General features: G+C 32.4%; 2 protein-coding genes across 2 annotated transcripts; one reads left to right on the plus strand and one right to left on the minus strand.

The window, feature by feature from the left end:
• Positions 1-6: 6 nt before the first annotated feature.
• On the minus strand, positions 7-9,673 carry LOC117929979. Its single transcript, XM_034850427.1, has 7 exons — positions 8,955-9,673; positions 8,373-8,501; positions 7,326-7,460; positions 6,479-7,242; positions 1,529-2,099; positions 1,147-1,435; positions 7-91 (listed from the first exon to the last, which is right to left on the minus strand). The coding sequence occupies exons 1-7, from the start codon at positions 9,561-9,563 to the stop codon at positions 48-50; spliced, it is 2,541 nt and encodes an 846-aa protein (XP_034706318.1). The 5' UTR covers positions 9,564-9,673; the 3' UTR covers positions 7-47.
• A 4,783-nt stretch (positions 9,674-14,456) lies between these two features.
• Positions 14,457-15,730, plus strand: LOC117929464 (LOB domain-containing protein 27-like). The gene is made up of 2 exons (XM_034849743.1): positions 14,457-15,290; positions 15,574-15,730. The coding sequence occupies exons 1-2, from the start codon at positions 14,555-14,557 to the stop codon at positions 15,588-15,590; spliced, it is 753 nt and encodes a 250-aa protein (XP_034705634.1). The 5' UTR covers positions 14,457-14,554; the 3' UTR covers positions 15,591-15,730.
• Positions 15,731-16,009: the final 279 nt, after the last annotated feature.

The raw sequence follows: 16,009 nt of genomic DNA on the forward strand, positions 1-16,009 counted from the left end.
AAAATTTTCATGTCATTAATGCAGTGCACTGGTGCTGCCTGCTCTGGTCATGACAATCCGGGGTTCCTTGGGCTCCCAAACTCTCCCACCGCTGAAATATGCACAAGGTAAATGATGAATAAACTGCATGACAATGCAAGAACATGAAGTACTACAGAGACTTGATATAGAAGTAAGCAACTGACTACAAATATTGACTACTAGAAGCATGTTCTTTTCTTAGAAGAGCAATTCTGTTCAATCACCTTCAAACTCTCTTCGAACTTTGAGCCATTCCCAAAGATTTTGGCAAATAAATAAATGGAGGATAAATATGGACATCTAAGTTATCATTCCATCTTGGTTGTTAACCATCTTTCCTTCCAACCCATCTTGTTTCATTGCCCAGATAGTTTCACAAGCCACAATGTTAAAACAATAACAGGAATCGATTAATCATAGGACCCATCCACTACCTCCTTTATTTCCTATATGACTCTTGTAAGTGACTTTGTGTGTTGGCAAATTCGGGTCAAAATTTCCGTTGTAGCCGTTCAATTGTTTCAAATCCTCTCTTAAAGTTGCTCATGATTGAAGATTGTTAGAGGAGATGATAAGTAATTTTAAGGTAATTGATGGTCGTAAACATTAATCAATCAAGTTTTTAACTTTTATTCTTTAGTGTTTTTAAGCCAATTGGCTCAATTTTATCAATCACATTGGAAACAATTTATCTTGTACCAGATTTTTCAGTCCCTTTTGACTCATCACAACTTATAAAATTGCACTTTTTCCAAATCAATTTGAGCGGTTGGATGGAAACCCCACTATTTAAGCTTTGTTTCCGGATGTAGTGAAATAATTTCCAAGTTGGTTTTGATTTTAATGGATATTTGAAAATGCATTCTGAATTACATTGACTGTCTTGTGGGGAGAGTATTGATGCATCCATCTCTTGTTATGTGAATTTGCTTGTTGAAAAAGATGAGCAAAAGACGGTGAAAAATCTGGGGAGTGACCCGCGTCATCCAATAATTCCCAATCGGACGCATCCAAAAAACAGCGAGAAGTTTCTCCTATTCATCAAGCAATACTATAGCAATCCATATAAAGAGTACCCATCAAACAAAGGCACGAAAAGACCAAAAAAAAAAAAAAAAATCTAACCTTTTGAATCAGAAGGCACCATGACAACATGCATAGCCACGTTATTGGGAGGGAGCTGCAACTTAAGGGGATAAAGCTTTTGGTTCAAGGGATTCCGAGAACACACCACGATATCCTTAAGCCCTGTCTCTTCTTCCAACTTCTGAGTCAGCTCCTCCACCTCATTCCCCTTGAAAATAAAGGAAAATTCTTCAGTGGTATCATCGACATCCCCATTTTCATCCGCAACATGGTAATATATGACCCGCCCATCAGCTTTCCCTGGTGTCCCAGCGGAAGGATCACTAGACTACACAAAACCAAAATCAAACACCCACCCACTTCAATGTTAAACGATTTTAAAATTTTGGGAATGTGAATCAATAAACATGAAGAACCAAACCTCTGGCATGGACATTCTAGGGGACTTGATCTGGATAATGAGGGACTTGTCGAACTCCGACTCTAATGAATCGGGCAGATCAACCGAAAGCACCGGCGGGCGGGAAGTCTGGGTCTGGGTTTTAATCTCCGTAACATCGATTTCCCACAGAACCCAATCCTGGGTGGCGGTTCTATGAGGAATATCGTGGGTTACGGAGTTTCTCCAAGGCGGCAAACCCCCATTTGCGCGCAAGAAGTTGCCGTAGCGGGTCTTGAGCTTGACCTGAAACCCATCTCGAATGGGCTCCCACTCCACCGACGAATCCAACCTGGGCGGCACCGTTTGAAGCACCTTCTTCCCAGCCGTCCCCAGAAGAAAATGCACGCTCGAGGCCGTCAAATACTTGCCGTAGCAGCTCTTCAGGCGGATCACATTGTTTCCCTCCACGCATTCCACCTCCCACTTCGCTCTTTTCGACGATCCGTTCCGGTCTTGGCACACATCCTCTTCGTCCTCATCTGCTAACAGGTACTTGTCATGGTGGCTCCTCAGCCTTACGGTTTTCGCGTTCCGAAAAAACTCCATCAAATATCAGATATCGAAACCACAAAAAGATTTGATCGATCGAGGTAAACGCTGTTGAATTGGATGAGATAAGGAAAAGTTTTCTGAAAGCAGGATCCAAATCTTAATCTAATGTCTACGAATCCAAATGAAAGATGATGAATGTAAGAGCCAAGCCGTTGCGTTTCCGCGCCACGATGTCATGGATTTTCTGGTTTTGGACGCGTGGGGCCAAATCTGTCAATCTCATGCTTACACGTGGCCATCAGTGCATTTTCCACGTCTGAAATTCTTCGAAATTGTGGCGCTCAGCCTGAGCCACTTTTTAGCTTATACTTTTTGAGGGAGAATTGTGGTTTGGGATCGGATGGGCTATTTAAAAATAAAAAATTATATTAAAAAACTATTTAAAAAATACTTTCTAAAAAAATATGGTAATATGATTTTTATTTTTTATATAAAAATAATAAAAAAATTAAATTTCATTCATTGATTATCCATTTTTATTTTTTCTATTAGTTATTTTAATAAAAAAATAAAAATATATAATATGTTTACAATTAAATAAAGGAATTAGTCAATTATGTTTTTTATGTAACTATCTTTTACATGAAAAATAATAAAATAACTAAATTATATTTATTTATTATTACTCTTTTTAATTTTATTTTCTCTATTTTTTGTGTAATAGAAAATTTTAATATATCCATAATTAACAAAGTAATAGATTAATTGTGCACATTTTGATCTATTAAAATAAAATACTTTCTAATTTAAATAAATAAAATGAAATAAGTTAATAAATTTGGGGTTATTTTTATTTTCTAACATATCTTATATTAATATTTTTTACTATTAGATATTTTTTTTATTATTTTCTTTAATTTCAAAAATAAAATGAAATAAATAAATAAATTTGGTATTTTCTAACCGATCTTATATTTATATTTCTCATGGTTAAATAAATTTTTTATTCTTTTTTCTTTATTTCCAAGAATAAAAGGAAATAAATAAATAAATTTGACTTAAATAATAGTTTTTAAGTAATTTCTTTGCCTTATTTTTAATTACATTTTGCATTAAAAATAAAATAAAATAATGTTTTATTTGTTTTAATTATTTTAAATGTCAAACCATTGGGAATATAGTTTACACACTCATATGTACATAATTTATGTATATGTATGAAATTTATATCGTTGTACAAGATTATTACACTAATTATACAAGAAAAATACGTTAATTGTACAAGAGGTGTACAAGACTGTACATTTTGAACAACTTTTTTTTTATTGTCATCATTTTGTAGTTTTAACAATGTTCTTTCTTTCCATTATTTTCATGCATTACATTCTTTGTAAGGTTGTTAGTGCACTAGGATTTTCATGCATTACATTATTTATTTATGCACTAAAATCATTAAAAAGTTATTTTGTTTTAAATATTTTAAAAATGGGATGATTTCATGTTTTCAACTAAAACCTTGTATCAAATGTCTTTCCAACTTGTTTAAAAGGTTTTAAGTTGAAAAAACTGGTTTTTTTTAGCAAAAAACTGGTTTTTTTAGCAAAAAACGGTTGAACTGGATGAAGAACCGATCGACCACCGACTCAATCGATCGAGGTCCGAGTCGACCCCCAACTCAACCGGTTGATGATGCAAAAAACTTTCTTTTTCTTTCATAACGATTATTCAACCGGTCAAGGTTGAACCTTAACCGGTTGAAGTCCGATTAAGGTTTGGTTGAGTTCCGATCGAGGTCCAACAGTCACATGTTAAGCATTAAATGCTAACGGGTAGTCAATCGGTCGACCCCCAGCTCGACTGGTCGAACCCCTAACGGCTAATTTGACTTTTTTCTTCTATAAAAATGCTTCAATTTTCATTGTTTCATTAACTTAACATTCTCAAACTTTTCTTGAATATATTTGAACCTTGGAAGAATGTTTTTTTAGTGCACCATTATTCTAAAACTTGCATATCTTTAGTGTACAATTCAATCCTAGTTTTCTTGTATTATTTGAGCTTAAAGTTTTTATACTAAAATTTTGTGAGATCATTTATTTGTAAATCTTTGAGATGAAGTTTCTCAAGTATGTGGTATTACTTGAGGGGTTGTTTAAGAGTGAGATATCTCTTGAGAAGTGTAAAGGGTGCTTAGAGCTAAAAGTCCAAGAGGGTGAATTGAAACCATAATCCAATTGTATTGCTTGAAGGCTTGGTTTAGAAGTCTTGAATTAGTAGAACCTCAAGCTTGGGATTGAAGCTAGAGGAGAGTGGATGTAGGTCGGGTTGCGCCGAACCATTATAAAATCTTGTGTTTGCATTCTCTCTTCCCTACTCTTTTAATTTATATGTAATTGTCTTTATATTGTTTATTATATACTTGCATATAATTGTCTCTTACATTCACATAATTTAAATTTGTAAAAAGAGATCATCACCCTATTCACCCCCCCCTTTAAGGTGATTACCATAGGTTGGATTAGCCTAATTTTTCTAACATATATAATAAAAGTGAAGTGATAGTCAATTTTTTAAAATATGGTTAATATGAAAAATATAAAAATAAGAGAAAAATATAAATAAAAGGGTAATGTAAATTTAAAATAAAAAATGAAAATTAAACTAAAAGATAAATACAAAAAGATAAAAAGATATTTGTATGAAAAATCCCAAAAATTTTATCCTTAGTTATAATCAAGGATGAAAATATCGGTAATCACGGATATATCGGTACTTCGATTTTACGGATATATCGGATATATCGGAGATATATCGGCGGATATTTTGGAAAAAAATATTGATAAGCTTAAAATTGTTAAAAACTCATAAAAATGTAAAGAAAACCTCATAATAATATAATTAGAAGTATAATAGACATTCTAAAGTTATTTTATTGAAAATTTTGATATATGTATATCATGATTTATTATATTTGATAATAATATCGTATGTATCAATAAAAATATGAATTTTATAAGTGTATATTTATTATTAAATTACACATAATATTATGATATTTGATTATAATATGTCTAATTTTAAAATATATATTAATATTAAAATATGATCCATTTAATTCAATTGTATTAAACAATATAAATAAATTATGATATATATATAATTTTTTTAATATTTAATTAATTATTAATGATATTAAAAACATTATGAAGAAAATTATATAATTTTATATTTTTGGTAATTAATTAAAAGATCTTGTATTTAATTATAATTAATTTGCTTTTTAAAATATTCTTTTAATATTTTCATACTGAGTTTAAGTATATATATATGTTTTGCACATTATATATCAAGGGGCTAGTTAGCCCAAACGGTAAGTGGTTGAACCCCAAACCAAAAGGTTTGGGGTTCAAATCCCCTCGGCAGCAAATGGGATTATGGGAAGCTACTGTAGCGGGGCACTGTGGAGCACTGTAGCGTGGGCACTGTAGCGCGTTGACTGTACTGTAGCGGGGTTGACTTCGTTTGACCCGCGTTGACCAGGCGATATATCGTGAAAAATCGCCGATTTATCGCCAAAATCGCCGATTTATCGCGAGAAATCGGCGATTTTCCACGATTTATTCTGAAATATCGGTCCAGCGATATTTCTCCGTGAAATATCGTGTCGCTGTCCATCGATACACGATATTTCGGCGATATATCTTTAAAAATGAAAAAAAAAAAAAAAAAAAAAAAACTTATTGCTTTTTATTTGACATAAAATAGAAATATAGATTGAAAGAAAAAAAAAAGCAAGAAATTAGAAATGGGTAATAGAAAAGGGAAAAAAAAAACACAAAAAAATTGAAATTCACAATCACTACGTGCCTATATAGGGGTGAATGGTATTTTAGGGATTAATGAAGAATAATATCTTTCAACTTAACTTAATTTTTACATTTGATTTAGGTATTGGACTTAAATGTGCATGATATAAGGATCTTTGGTCAGTTTTGAGGTTGATCTCATCTTAAAACACAATTCTCGCTACTTTTTTTTTATGCAATATTTGATTAAGCAAACGAAAATTTAAAGAGAAGAAAAAGGGAAAATATATATTTTAAAATAATAAAAAATTAATAAACTATATTCCTAAATAATTTTTTTCATCCTTAAATATTTTACAATATTTATTTTTTCGTGGATTTTTTAAAACTAAGATTTTTTTTTCTGGGTCTTATTTATTTTATGCAAAATATATATATATATATATATTTCTTAATAATTTAATAACCAAAATATACCTCAGGCCATCGCAGAATGAAGTCATTCACATGGCCTCATGATGACCAAAAAAAATTACAAACAAAATGCATTGGAGAATGAAATCATTGACATGACCTCATAATAACCAAAAAAAAAAAAATTACAAACAAAATGCAATTTAATCAATCAAACAACGCCTTCAAATTGGACCAATCTTCAAGAATCTCACGTCTTCTTTTCTCAAATTTCTTCTGCCTTGACAAAGCTGCTGGTTCAAGCGATCCAAACTCATTCCATTTTGAGAGTGCAGACTTGGACTCTTCACCCAATTCCATCCTCTTGTTCGCTAGCTTGGTTTTCATCCCTCTAATCTCCTCAATCCTTCTCAAAAGTTCTTCTTCCTCTTCATTAAGTTGATCTATACGAGCTTTGAGCTCAAGATTAGACTCATTAATCACCCTCAATTCATCATAAGCTCCATTTTTGTCGCGCAAGAAGTTGTTGCACTCAGCCAACTGCCTTTCTGCACGATCAAACTTCACCATTAGGACATTGAAATTGGACAGAAAATAGTGGGTTGCGTCCATTTGTTCTTGTGAAAGACTCCCTTCCGCGATGCTCAGCGTTGAGAGAGCTAAAATGAACTTGGCTCTCACTCTTGCCTGCTTGAGCTGAGAGAATTCTAAAAGAAGACACTCCTTGAGGGCAACTTGTGCTTGCCTTATCTCCTCTCTAGATGGCACTGCTGACATTTCTAAGGCTTCATCTTCCATTCTTGGCTCTGAGAAGGAAGTTTGAGAACTACCCACATCGCTTACTATGCTTTCAAGTTCACTGAACACTGAGTATAGCTTATCTTCCATTTGAGTTGATGATTGCTTAGCCATAGAAGCAGTGGTTTTCACAGTAGGATATGAAACAGCAGTTGGAATGGTAGATGGGACAACGTCTGGGGCCTGCAAATATGACGATGGAATCATGGAATTAAAACTTTATGAGTGATTTCATGAATCATGTATAGAGTTTGTTGCTCAAGTACCTTGGGAGATGAATTAAGATCGTGAGTCTGGTCCCTAGGATTTGGGGGACTGAAGTTTGTCTGATCAGAGGGTTTGTCAGCATTGTCCATTTGGGATTTTGATCTTCCATAGCCAGCTTCATGGTCAGGAGTAATCTGCCAGAAGAAAAACATCCACCACTGATTGATCCATTCAAAATAAAATAGAGAAAGTGTATTCCACTATGAATCCCACATTCAAATGTTTTAAAATATCAAAATTACTCTTATATTTAATAAAAATTAGTCTGACCAATGGCAGAGCTAGAGACTTTTGTTAGAGGGTCAACCAGAAAATTATTACATTATAGTTGTAATGTAATTAATGCTATTTATTATTATTATTAAAAAATTAAACGATTTTAAGTATTAATTATGAAAATTTATAAAATTAAATAATCATAGTCCTAAGAACATTTTAAAAAAATTCTAGATTTTATATAAAAAGAAAAATTATCAAAAATATTTAAGCAAAAAACTTAGAAGCTAAGCAATTATATAAAAACTTCAAAGGCTTGGGTAAAATTTAATAATACTTATTACTTAATTGTTTAGGTTAATTATAATTTAGTTATTAACTTAAAACTTATTACTTAGTTATTAAGATTGTTGGATAAAATTAACTTAAAATTTATTTTTAATCATCAACATATTTATTCTCATAAATTATAATTAAGATAAAGAAGTTCAAGTAACAATAAAAATAATGAAGTAATAAAAAAACAAATTAAAATAAAAAAAAGTAAAATAAATATATAGAATTAATAATAAGTTAATTATTTCTATTTATTATATTTTTTACTTTAAAAATTAATTTTATCAAATATACTTAATTTATTTAATGACTTAAATTAATTTATCAAACATCCACTAAATATTAAAATAATAATCTAACATTAACGTATATCAAACCGATTTTGACTACAACACCTTATATGATATATAATGTGATTTTCTTCGGAAAGAAACATGTACAAGCAAGCAATTTGATAGTGACATAATGATTATATAAAGACTATATATCAATACCTTCCAAGCCGCATCAAAAGTTTTCTCCCTTGACTTTGATGTAGTGAAGTTCGTTTTCTCGGAGGGTTTATCAACATAGTCCATCTGGGATTTTGATCTTTCATCATCATCTTCTTGGTGAGCAGGCATCTAAATAGAAAAATAAATAAATAAATAAATAAATAATTCAAAATGCATAAAAGCCACTTACATTACTTCTAATAAAATATTCACCCCCATAAAAGACTTCTCCATAAAATTAACTTTATGGGTTAGAAAATGTTTTTTCCAAATTCATGATGATTAGTCAAGTGGGTTTATAAAAACTAATAAAGAAAATTAAATGAAAGGCCACCAAAGAAGGTTGTTTGAGGTATAAATGTTGGTGAAGCCCCACTTGGAGGAGGATAAATCAAGGGCATGTTAGACTATAAAAATATTTTGACAAAATTTAATTATTTTTTTTATTTTTTTATTTTTCATTTTTGATTTTCTGCGAAATGAAGCAAAATAATTGGATGATTACTATTCTGTTCAAGATTAATTCCTACGGTGGGTTCAGTTACAAATAAAGATCAGGGCATATTAGTACTCTGAGCGTACCTGCCTACTAGATGCTAGTCTGGACCGACCGTGGAAGGCCACCGGTGAACCGGGAACGGAGCCCATCGGCGACCCGGTGTCGGAGCAGGTGAAATCGTCAGGCTGAGAAGAGAAGCTCGACGCCCGAGAAATGTAATTCGCAGGGGACTCGGAGTGGGTGATGTCAACGATGTCGACCGACCAGAGGACCCAATCTTGCGTGGCGGTCCTCTGAGGGATGTCGTGGGTGATGGAGTTCTTCCACGGCGGAGTACCGCCATTGGCGCGCAGGAACTTGCCTCCCTTTGCTCTGAGCTTCAATTGGAAGGCTTCCTTTATGGGCTCCCACTCGGTGGAAGGGTCCATTTTAGACGTAGGAAGGGTTTGGACAACCTTTCTGCCGGTCCAGCCGAGGAGGAAAACTTCGTCGGAGGCGGTGAGGTAGCGGCCATAGCAGCCTTTTAGACGGATGACGTTGGCCTTGTCCTGGACGAGTTCCACCGCCCAACGTGCTTGCCGGGAAGAGCCGATGCGGCTCTGCCAGACTGTTTCTTCGTCGTCGGCGGCGACTAGGTACTTGTTGAGGTGGCTTCTGAGTCTGATAGCTTTAGCATTGTTCAAGAACTCCATAGTGTTGTGTTCTTTATGAATGCTTATGAGCCAAGAAACGGAATCTGAGGTGGAGAGATGAATTCTGAGGAGTATATATGTGAGGATTAACGGAAGGAGGAGTATGGAAAGAGAGTTGTAGGGAGATGAATGAGATGACTTAGCAGAGAAGTTTCGACATGGGACGCGTATTTTTAAAAAAAAAGTCAATTTTCTTTCTTCTAGGTTCTTCTGCTACCATGATTTTCCCACCTACCAAACAATGGGTTAAATTAAGGTTAAAAAGAAAACTGAAAAGAAAATTTACTTCTTAATACTTAAAAGTTAAAAGTGAATGAGATTTACCATTTTTTTTTTCCTTACCATGAATTCCATTTTTAACATTTAGGTTGCCCATTAGGTTCTGACCATTTGGAGTAGATTGGGGTTGGACCGGATCAGGTTCTTGGGCTTGGCGGGCCTTTGAAATTGGGCGAAGCTAGATCCAACCCATCCCATCCTAAAATTTAGAGTTTAAAAGTCAGGATAGATTTAAGTTTGAACTAAATATTAATTAAATTTGATGTAAACTCGAGTTTGACTTGACTCAATCCATCCAAAAGTCATGATATATAGTTTCCATGAGATTTCCAAATCAGTTCCTTCTTCTTTTCTTAACCTGGAACTAATCAAAACTCCTTCTTTACATAACAAAATATTCCACAATAAAATTATTCATATACTGCATACATGATACGACTAGCATTTACCAAATCAAAAAAGATAAATTAGTTCTAAACGAATATGGGAATTAAAAGAGAGGGAGAAAGAAAGAGAAAAAAAAACACTCTAGCTTTTCACATTCCCTTCCATCTTAAATCTAAGCTTGATCAGTCACTAACGATCGATCTCAGCTGTACTAACCTCAATCTCTTTTCCCACATATATCCAAACAGGTTATGCCCAAGGTAGTCAATGTTCAAATAGATAATGTCCAAACATGTTATGTTTGAGCAAACTATGTATACACAGACTATGTTTGAACAAATCATGTCCAAACAAAGTATATTCTCGCAAATAAATGATCATATGAGAATTTACTCACTAAAGTCTATTTCACCACGCTAGTATGAGCAAATCATCAAAGTTAAAAATAATTTGAAATGATCAATCATTACACATCATTGATAGAGTAACATAAGAATAAAGGTCAAACTTAAATAAGTCATAGAAGTTATGAGAAGGTCTCAAAATTCAACCCTATAAAATGGAAAAACATTAGAGAAAATAGGGAAGAGAAAACCCTCCCCACAAAAGCTATCCATTACATTGACTTAATTTTCCAAGGGGCCTACTTGAAGACACACCCTTTTTTGGCATGAATAGCTAAAGGAAAGAGGATATCCAGACACACATTTTTAGTAGGAATAGTTAAAGGAATGAGGCATGAAAGCTAAGGAAAGAAGGTACAAAAATAGCAAGGGTCCAACAATGGCATGTTTGTAGGAAACTAGCAAAAAGCCATATTTCCACTCAAAAATAGTTTTACCCTTCCAAACTCATATGGAGGTGGTGCCATTTTTTTTCTCTACCTTTTTCCTCTTCATTTTACGGTTGCAACCAAAATCTTCTACTCAAAAAGCCTCTTCCTTGAAGTTGCCAAACCAGGGCACTTGGGATCTCTATAGAAACCCTTTGAAAAATAGACCAAAGAGAACCCTAGCATGAAAAATAAACCAAAGACCCTAGAAAAAAAAAAAAAACCTCTCGGCTAAAGGAAGAGCCTTGAGCCAAAGACACGAATACAAGAAGGTAAAAGTCTTCTTATAGTAAGAGCCTTGAACCAAAGGCACTAATACCCATATAGTCAAGCAAGAAGGCAAAAACTTCCCAATTGCAATAAAAAGCCTTTCCCATTCTTTTCGCATAGATTTTCATATCACTCACTACAATGTTGACTAAAAAATGAGGGGCAATTGTGGGAGTGGTGGAACATCCTTGGTTAAAGTGGAGAGGGTCTGGATGTATGACGTAGAGTACTTGAATAAATGAACACGTCCTCCATCTAGACAGACTTCATTGAAAAAAAAAAACAAAAAATAAAAAAAAAATAAAACCATCTAAATAAACTATGTCCAAACAAGTTATGTTTGAGCCAACTATGTTCAAGCAAACTATTATAGACAGATCATACGCAAACAAACTATGTTTAGGTAGACTATGTCCATATAGACTATATTCGGACAAGTAAATGAGTAGATTAAAATTCGCCCACTAAAGCCATTTGGCTAAACTAGTTCAAGTAGATCAACAAAGTTAAAAGGAGTTTAAAATGATCAACTATCATTACACGTCATTAATAGGGTAATGCAAGAATAAAAGTTAACTTAAAAGGAGCCATAAAAGTTATGTGAAGCTTATAAAATTCAACCCTATAAAATGGCATAGCATTAGAAAAAATAGGGAGGAGAAAACTCTTCTCACAAAAACTATCCATTACGTGGACCAACTTAATCTTGGGAATGGTATGCTCGAACATTGATGGTCAAGAAATTAACAAGGAATTTCACCTACAAGTTTGAACAAATATGGATGAGTTTTTGCCCCTCTAACCGTGTAGGCAACCATTTTATTTTTCTTTTTCTCTTTTGTTTGTAAAAAGAAAATTATGTTCTAAAATTTTCAATCTAGAATAAATAATTGTATGTATTTAAGAAAAGAATTTGATATGTTTTTAAGAAGTGTAAATTAGTATTTGAATTCAATAAATTTCTTATATTAGTTATTGGTTATAAAAGACGGGTTGTTTGTATGAAGAAGATGAGGATATTACGATGTTTTTTTTTTTTTTTTCATTTTTAGAAAAATAAGAAAAATAGGGATGAAAAAAGATTTAAATATTTGCGGGATGAACTCACTATTATTTAATTTACAATGAAGTCATTAAATTATATTAAGTAGTTAAATTGATTTATCAAAATTATTTTTCATTTTAAATTGCAATATTAATTTACTTTATAAAATATATTTAATATACTTAATAATTTAAATTAAATCATTAACTCACGTGGCAATAAGTTGATTTAAGAAATTAAATTATTAACTCCTATTTAAATTTTAATTTTATTTCACATTATCTTTTTTTTTTAAATTAAATAATATAAAATATATTAAATTTTGATAAATATTAAAAAGAATATATTTAATTAATTTCCATCTTCTTATCTTGGCTGTTAAGTTACCCCATTTATATTAATTAATTTTTTTTAAAATTATAATTAATCAATAAAACTTTTAAAATTGTATCATATTAATAATTTTTAAAATAATAATTAATCAGTAATTAAAATCTATGCGATAAAAGTGGGTCGTTATATTATGATATTTAACACCATTTTATTTATTAAAATTTGATATTAATTTTAAATTAAATAAAATATAATCTAATTTAAGAAATAATCTATAATTTTGATATTAATTCTAAAATTAATTTTAAATTAAATAAACTCTAATGTAATTTGAGAAATAGTCGGTAAATATTAAAAAAAAATAATATCATAAAAATTTAAATATGATTAATTAGTCGAAATTTTCCTTTGAGTTGACTTAGAATAAAGGCAATTAGGTATTATTCGATTCCATGAACGTGTGACATCAACAAATTAACGATTTATTGACAAAAGAGGTGGTGTCTTGTCTGACGGAGTCAGCTTAACGGCAACATACGATAAAGGCGTGGGTACGTTGAAAAGCCGTAACGGTGGTATAATATTTCAGTAATGAAATTCCTACGATAAACTTATCACTCTAATCAAATATCAATATTTAAAAGGATAGGATATGTTTGATTATGGAAAATATCAAGAAAAAAAAATATTTAAAAAAAAAGACTTTTATTTTTATTTTTTATTTTTGGTATTTTAAATTATTTAACCTTTATATATTAGAGGGAAAATAAGTGAAATAAATTTGAAAAAATGATTTTTTTCTTTATATTTTCCCTTGAATATAATATTTCAAAATATAAAAAAAAAGATTCATATAACTCGAGAAAATCTATATAATTATCCCAATTAAAATTCTTTACATCTAAAAATTTCTATCAAAATTCTTCATATTTAAAAAATATTTATCATGCAATACCAAAATTCCTAACAGCTTTTTATTTTTGAAAAATAGATATAATTTTATCATATTTTATATAAAGCTAGCTTTATTTTCAATTAAAATTGTATTATCGGTGAAAATATTTATTTGAGAATTATTAAATACATCAATATAAATCCTTTATTTTCAAAATTAAAATTTTATTATCAATGAAAATATTTATTTGAGAATTATTAAATACATCAATATAAATCTTTTTTTTAATCTATTTTAAATAAATAAATAAATTATAAGAGTAAAATGACAAAATTACTTTATTTTTCTAACGATTTGTTTGATATTGATTTTAAAAATTAAAATTTTTATCACTCAAATGTTAATATAATATTCTCTATTTTTTTTAGTTTAAAAGAAATGGTAAAATAAAGAGATAATATTTATTTGAATAGAGTCATCGTGGAGTGTGAATTCTTCTTAGGGAGAATGACCATCTCTCTCTTCCAGTTCCAGTTCAGCTTGAGCAACATGCCACGTCATCGTGGAGTGAACCGGTCAAAAACCACCGTGTATCACGTCTCATCGCCCATCCACAAAGCGACACATCATTGTACTAGGGTCATTCTCGTAACTTCACGAAGGAACATACCCAATCGAATTACTAAACTACCCTTCCGAAGAACCAACGCCGTGTTGCGCCGCGCCTTGATTGGTCGAGTGATGTTGTCACTAGACAAACGGCTCAAAAAAGGACTTTCATTTGAAATAAATTTAGATCGATGCCAATCTTTTAATTCCGAATTTGAATTGGTCTTTCCTAATAGAGCCTTTTGATCCTTCATTTCCAGTCTCATTTTTTTTTTCTTTTTCCCGATTAAATGCTGCCATTTCCATCTCCATTTTCAACGTCACCACCAGGGTTCTGATTAATGAAGGAATCTCGATCTCCAACTCCGGCCACCTCCATCGTCTTCTTCCTCAAGTTTACTGCACTGTCCTCTCTGCTGCTCTCCATATGCGTAGTTCCTGCACGTATGACTGTCAAAGGAGGCACAAGCCAGGCATGCGCCGCTTGCAAATACCAAAGAAGAAAGTGCTCGGATCAGTGTCCACTTGCTCCATATTTCCCGGCTAGCAATCCAAAATTGTTTCAAAACGCACATCGGTTATTCGGAGTCAGCAATATGATGAAAATACTAAAGAAAGTGAATGACGATCAGAAGCACGACGCGATGCAGTCTATTATATACGAGTCCAACATGCGGCAACGGTTCCCTGTTCATGGGTGTTGTGGAATATTACGCCAACTTTATCAGCAAGTGCAGCAAGCAATGGATGAACTGTGTCATGTAAATGCGAGGCTTCACATGATCAGAGAACAGCAGTTTCACTGTCAAAATAATAACAATAATCTCCCTCTCCCTCCAACACCTTCACAGCATTTGCAGCAGCCGATGATTGGGAGTAATATTATTCCAGTGTATCCATATCAGTTTGATCAGCAGCATCATCATCCTCCTCCTCCTCCAGTTCTAAGAACGCCTGTTGCGCATGTTGGGCCTTCTAACCAGTTGTTGACAAAGGAAAACAAAGGGAGTCATGTAGAAATCAACAAGAAGACAGAAAGATTATTATGGGGTCAGCCAGATTTTGATAATATTAATGGTAATAGCTTAATGGCCTGCCTTCTTCAGTTCTTCACCTCTCAAGTTCCATTCCTTTTGCAAATGGGAGTGCCTCAACATATGATCTCATATAATTGCTGATGACAAACAATCTTACATTGGATACAGAAAAAGAGTACATGATTCCATGTATAGGCGTCCTTTCTTTTTCATTTAATTGTAGAAATTGAAGCTTTTCTATCATGTGAATATATATATATACAGCTGTTTTAATCTATGTGCATGGAGTTGAAGCTCACTAATTAATCTTGTAATGGACGCAGTTTGGAAGAATCAATGAAGGTTAGAGATCCATTCCCAAGAGTGAACTCAAGACTGCTGCAGCTAGCTTGAGCCTTCTTCAGTCTCACCAGCATAAACTCACTGAAAGGAAGAAAAAGAAAAGGGAAAACTCACGGAAATGAAGAAAAAGAAAAGGGAAAGGCGTATTGAGTCTGATGATTTTTATTTATTTATTTATTTATTTTTAAGCATATTTATGATCTTTATGTTTCATCGGAAACAATGCAGCCCTTAGATTCTTGTAATAGATGAAGAAGAAAACATTTTGTTAATTTTTCCACTTGGAATAAAGTTGCATCCTACAATGTGTAGAACAATAAGAATAACCTACTATACAATAAGAACAATTGGACCGGATTCGGATTGAACCGGGGTTGGATCGCCTGAATCAAACGAACTGGCCGATTTGGAGGGAAC

The sequence above is a fragment of the Vitis riparia genome, chromosome 14 (genome assembly GCF_004353265.1).
Source record: "Vitis riparia cultivar Riparia Gloire de Montpellier isolate 1030 chromosome 14, EGFV_Vit.rip_1.0, whole genome shotgun sequence".
NCBI classification, from domain to species: domain Eukaryota; kingdom Viridiplantae; phylum Streptophyta; class Magnoliopsida; order Vitales; family Vitaceae; genus Vitis; species Vitis riparia.

What these genes read in the sequence shown, in the direction of transcription:
- LOC117929979 (XM_034850427.1), bottom strand. Translation starts at nt 9,563, where the DNA reads ATGGAGTTCTTGAACAATGCTAAAGCTATCAGACTCAGAAGCCACCTC. An exon ending in ATCTTAATTCATCTCCCAAG is followed by an intron (nt 7,243 to 7,325) that starts GTACTTGAGCAA and finishes TCATATTTGCAG; the next exon opens with GCCCCAGACGTTGTCCCATC. An exon ending in CTAGAATGTCCATGCCAGAG is followed by an intron (nt 1,436 to 1,528) that starts GTTTGGTTCTTC and finishes GGTTTTGTGTAG; the next exon opens with TCTAGTGATCCTTCCGCTGG.
- LOC117929464 (XM_034849743.1), top strand. Translation starts at nt 14,555, where the DNA reads ATGAAGGAATCTCGATCTCCAACTCCGGCCACCTCCATCGTCTTCTTC.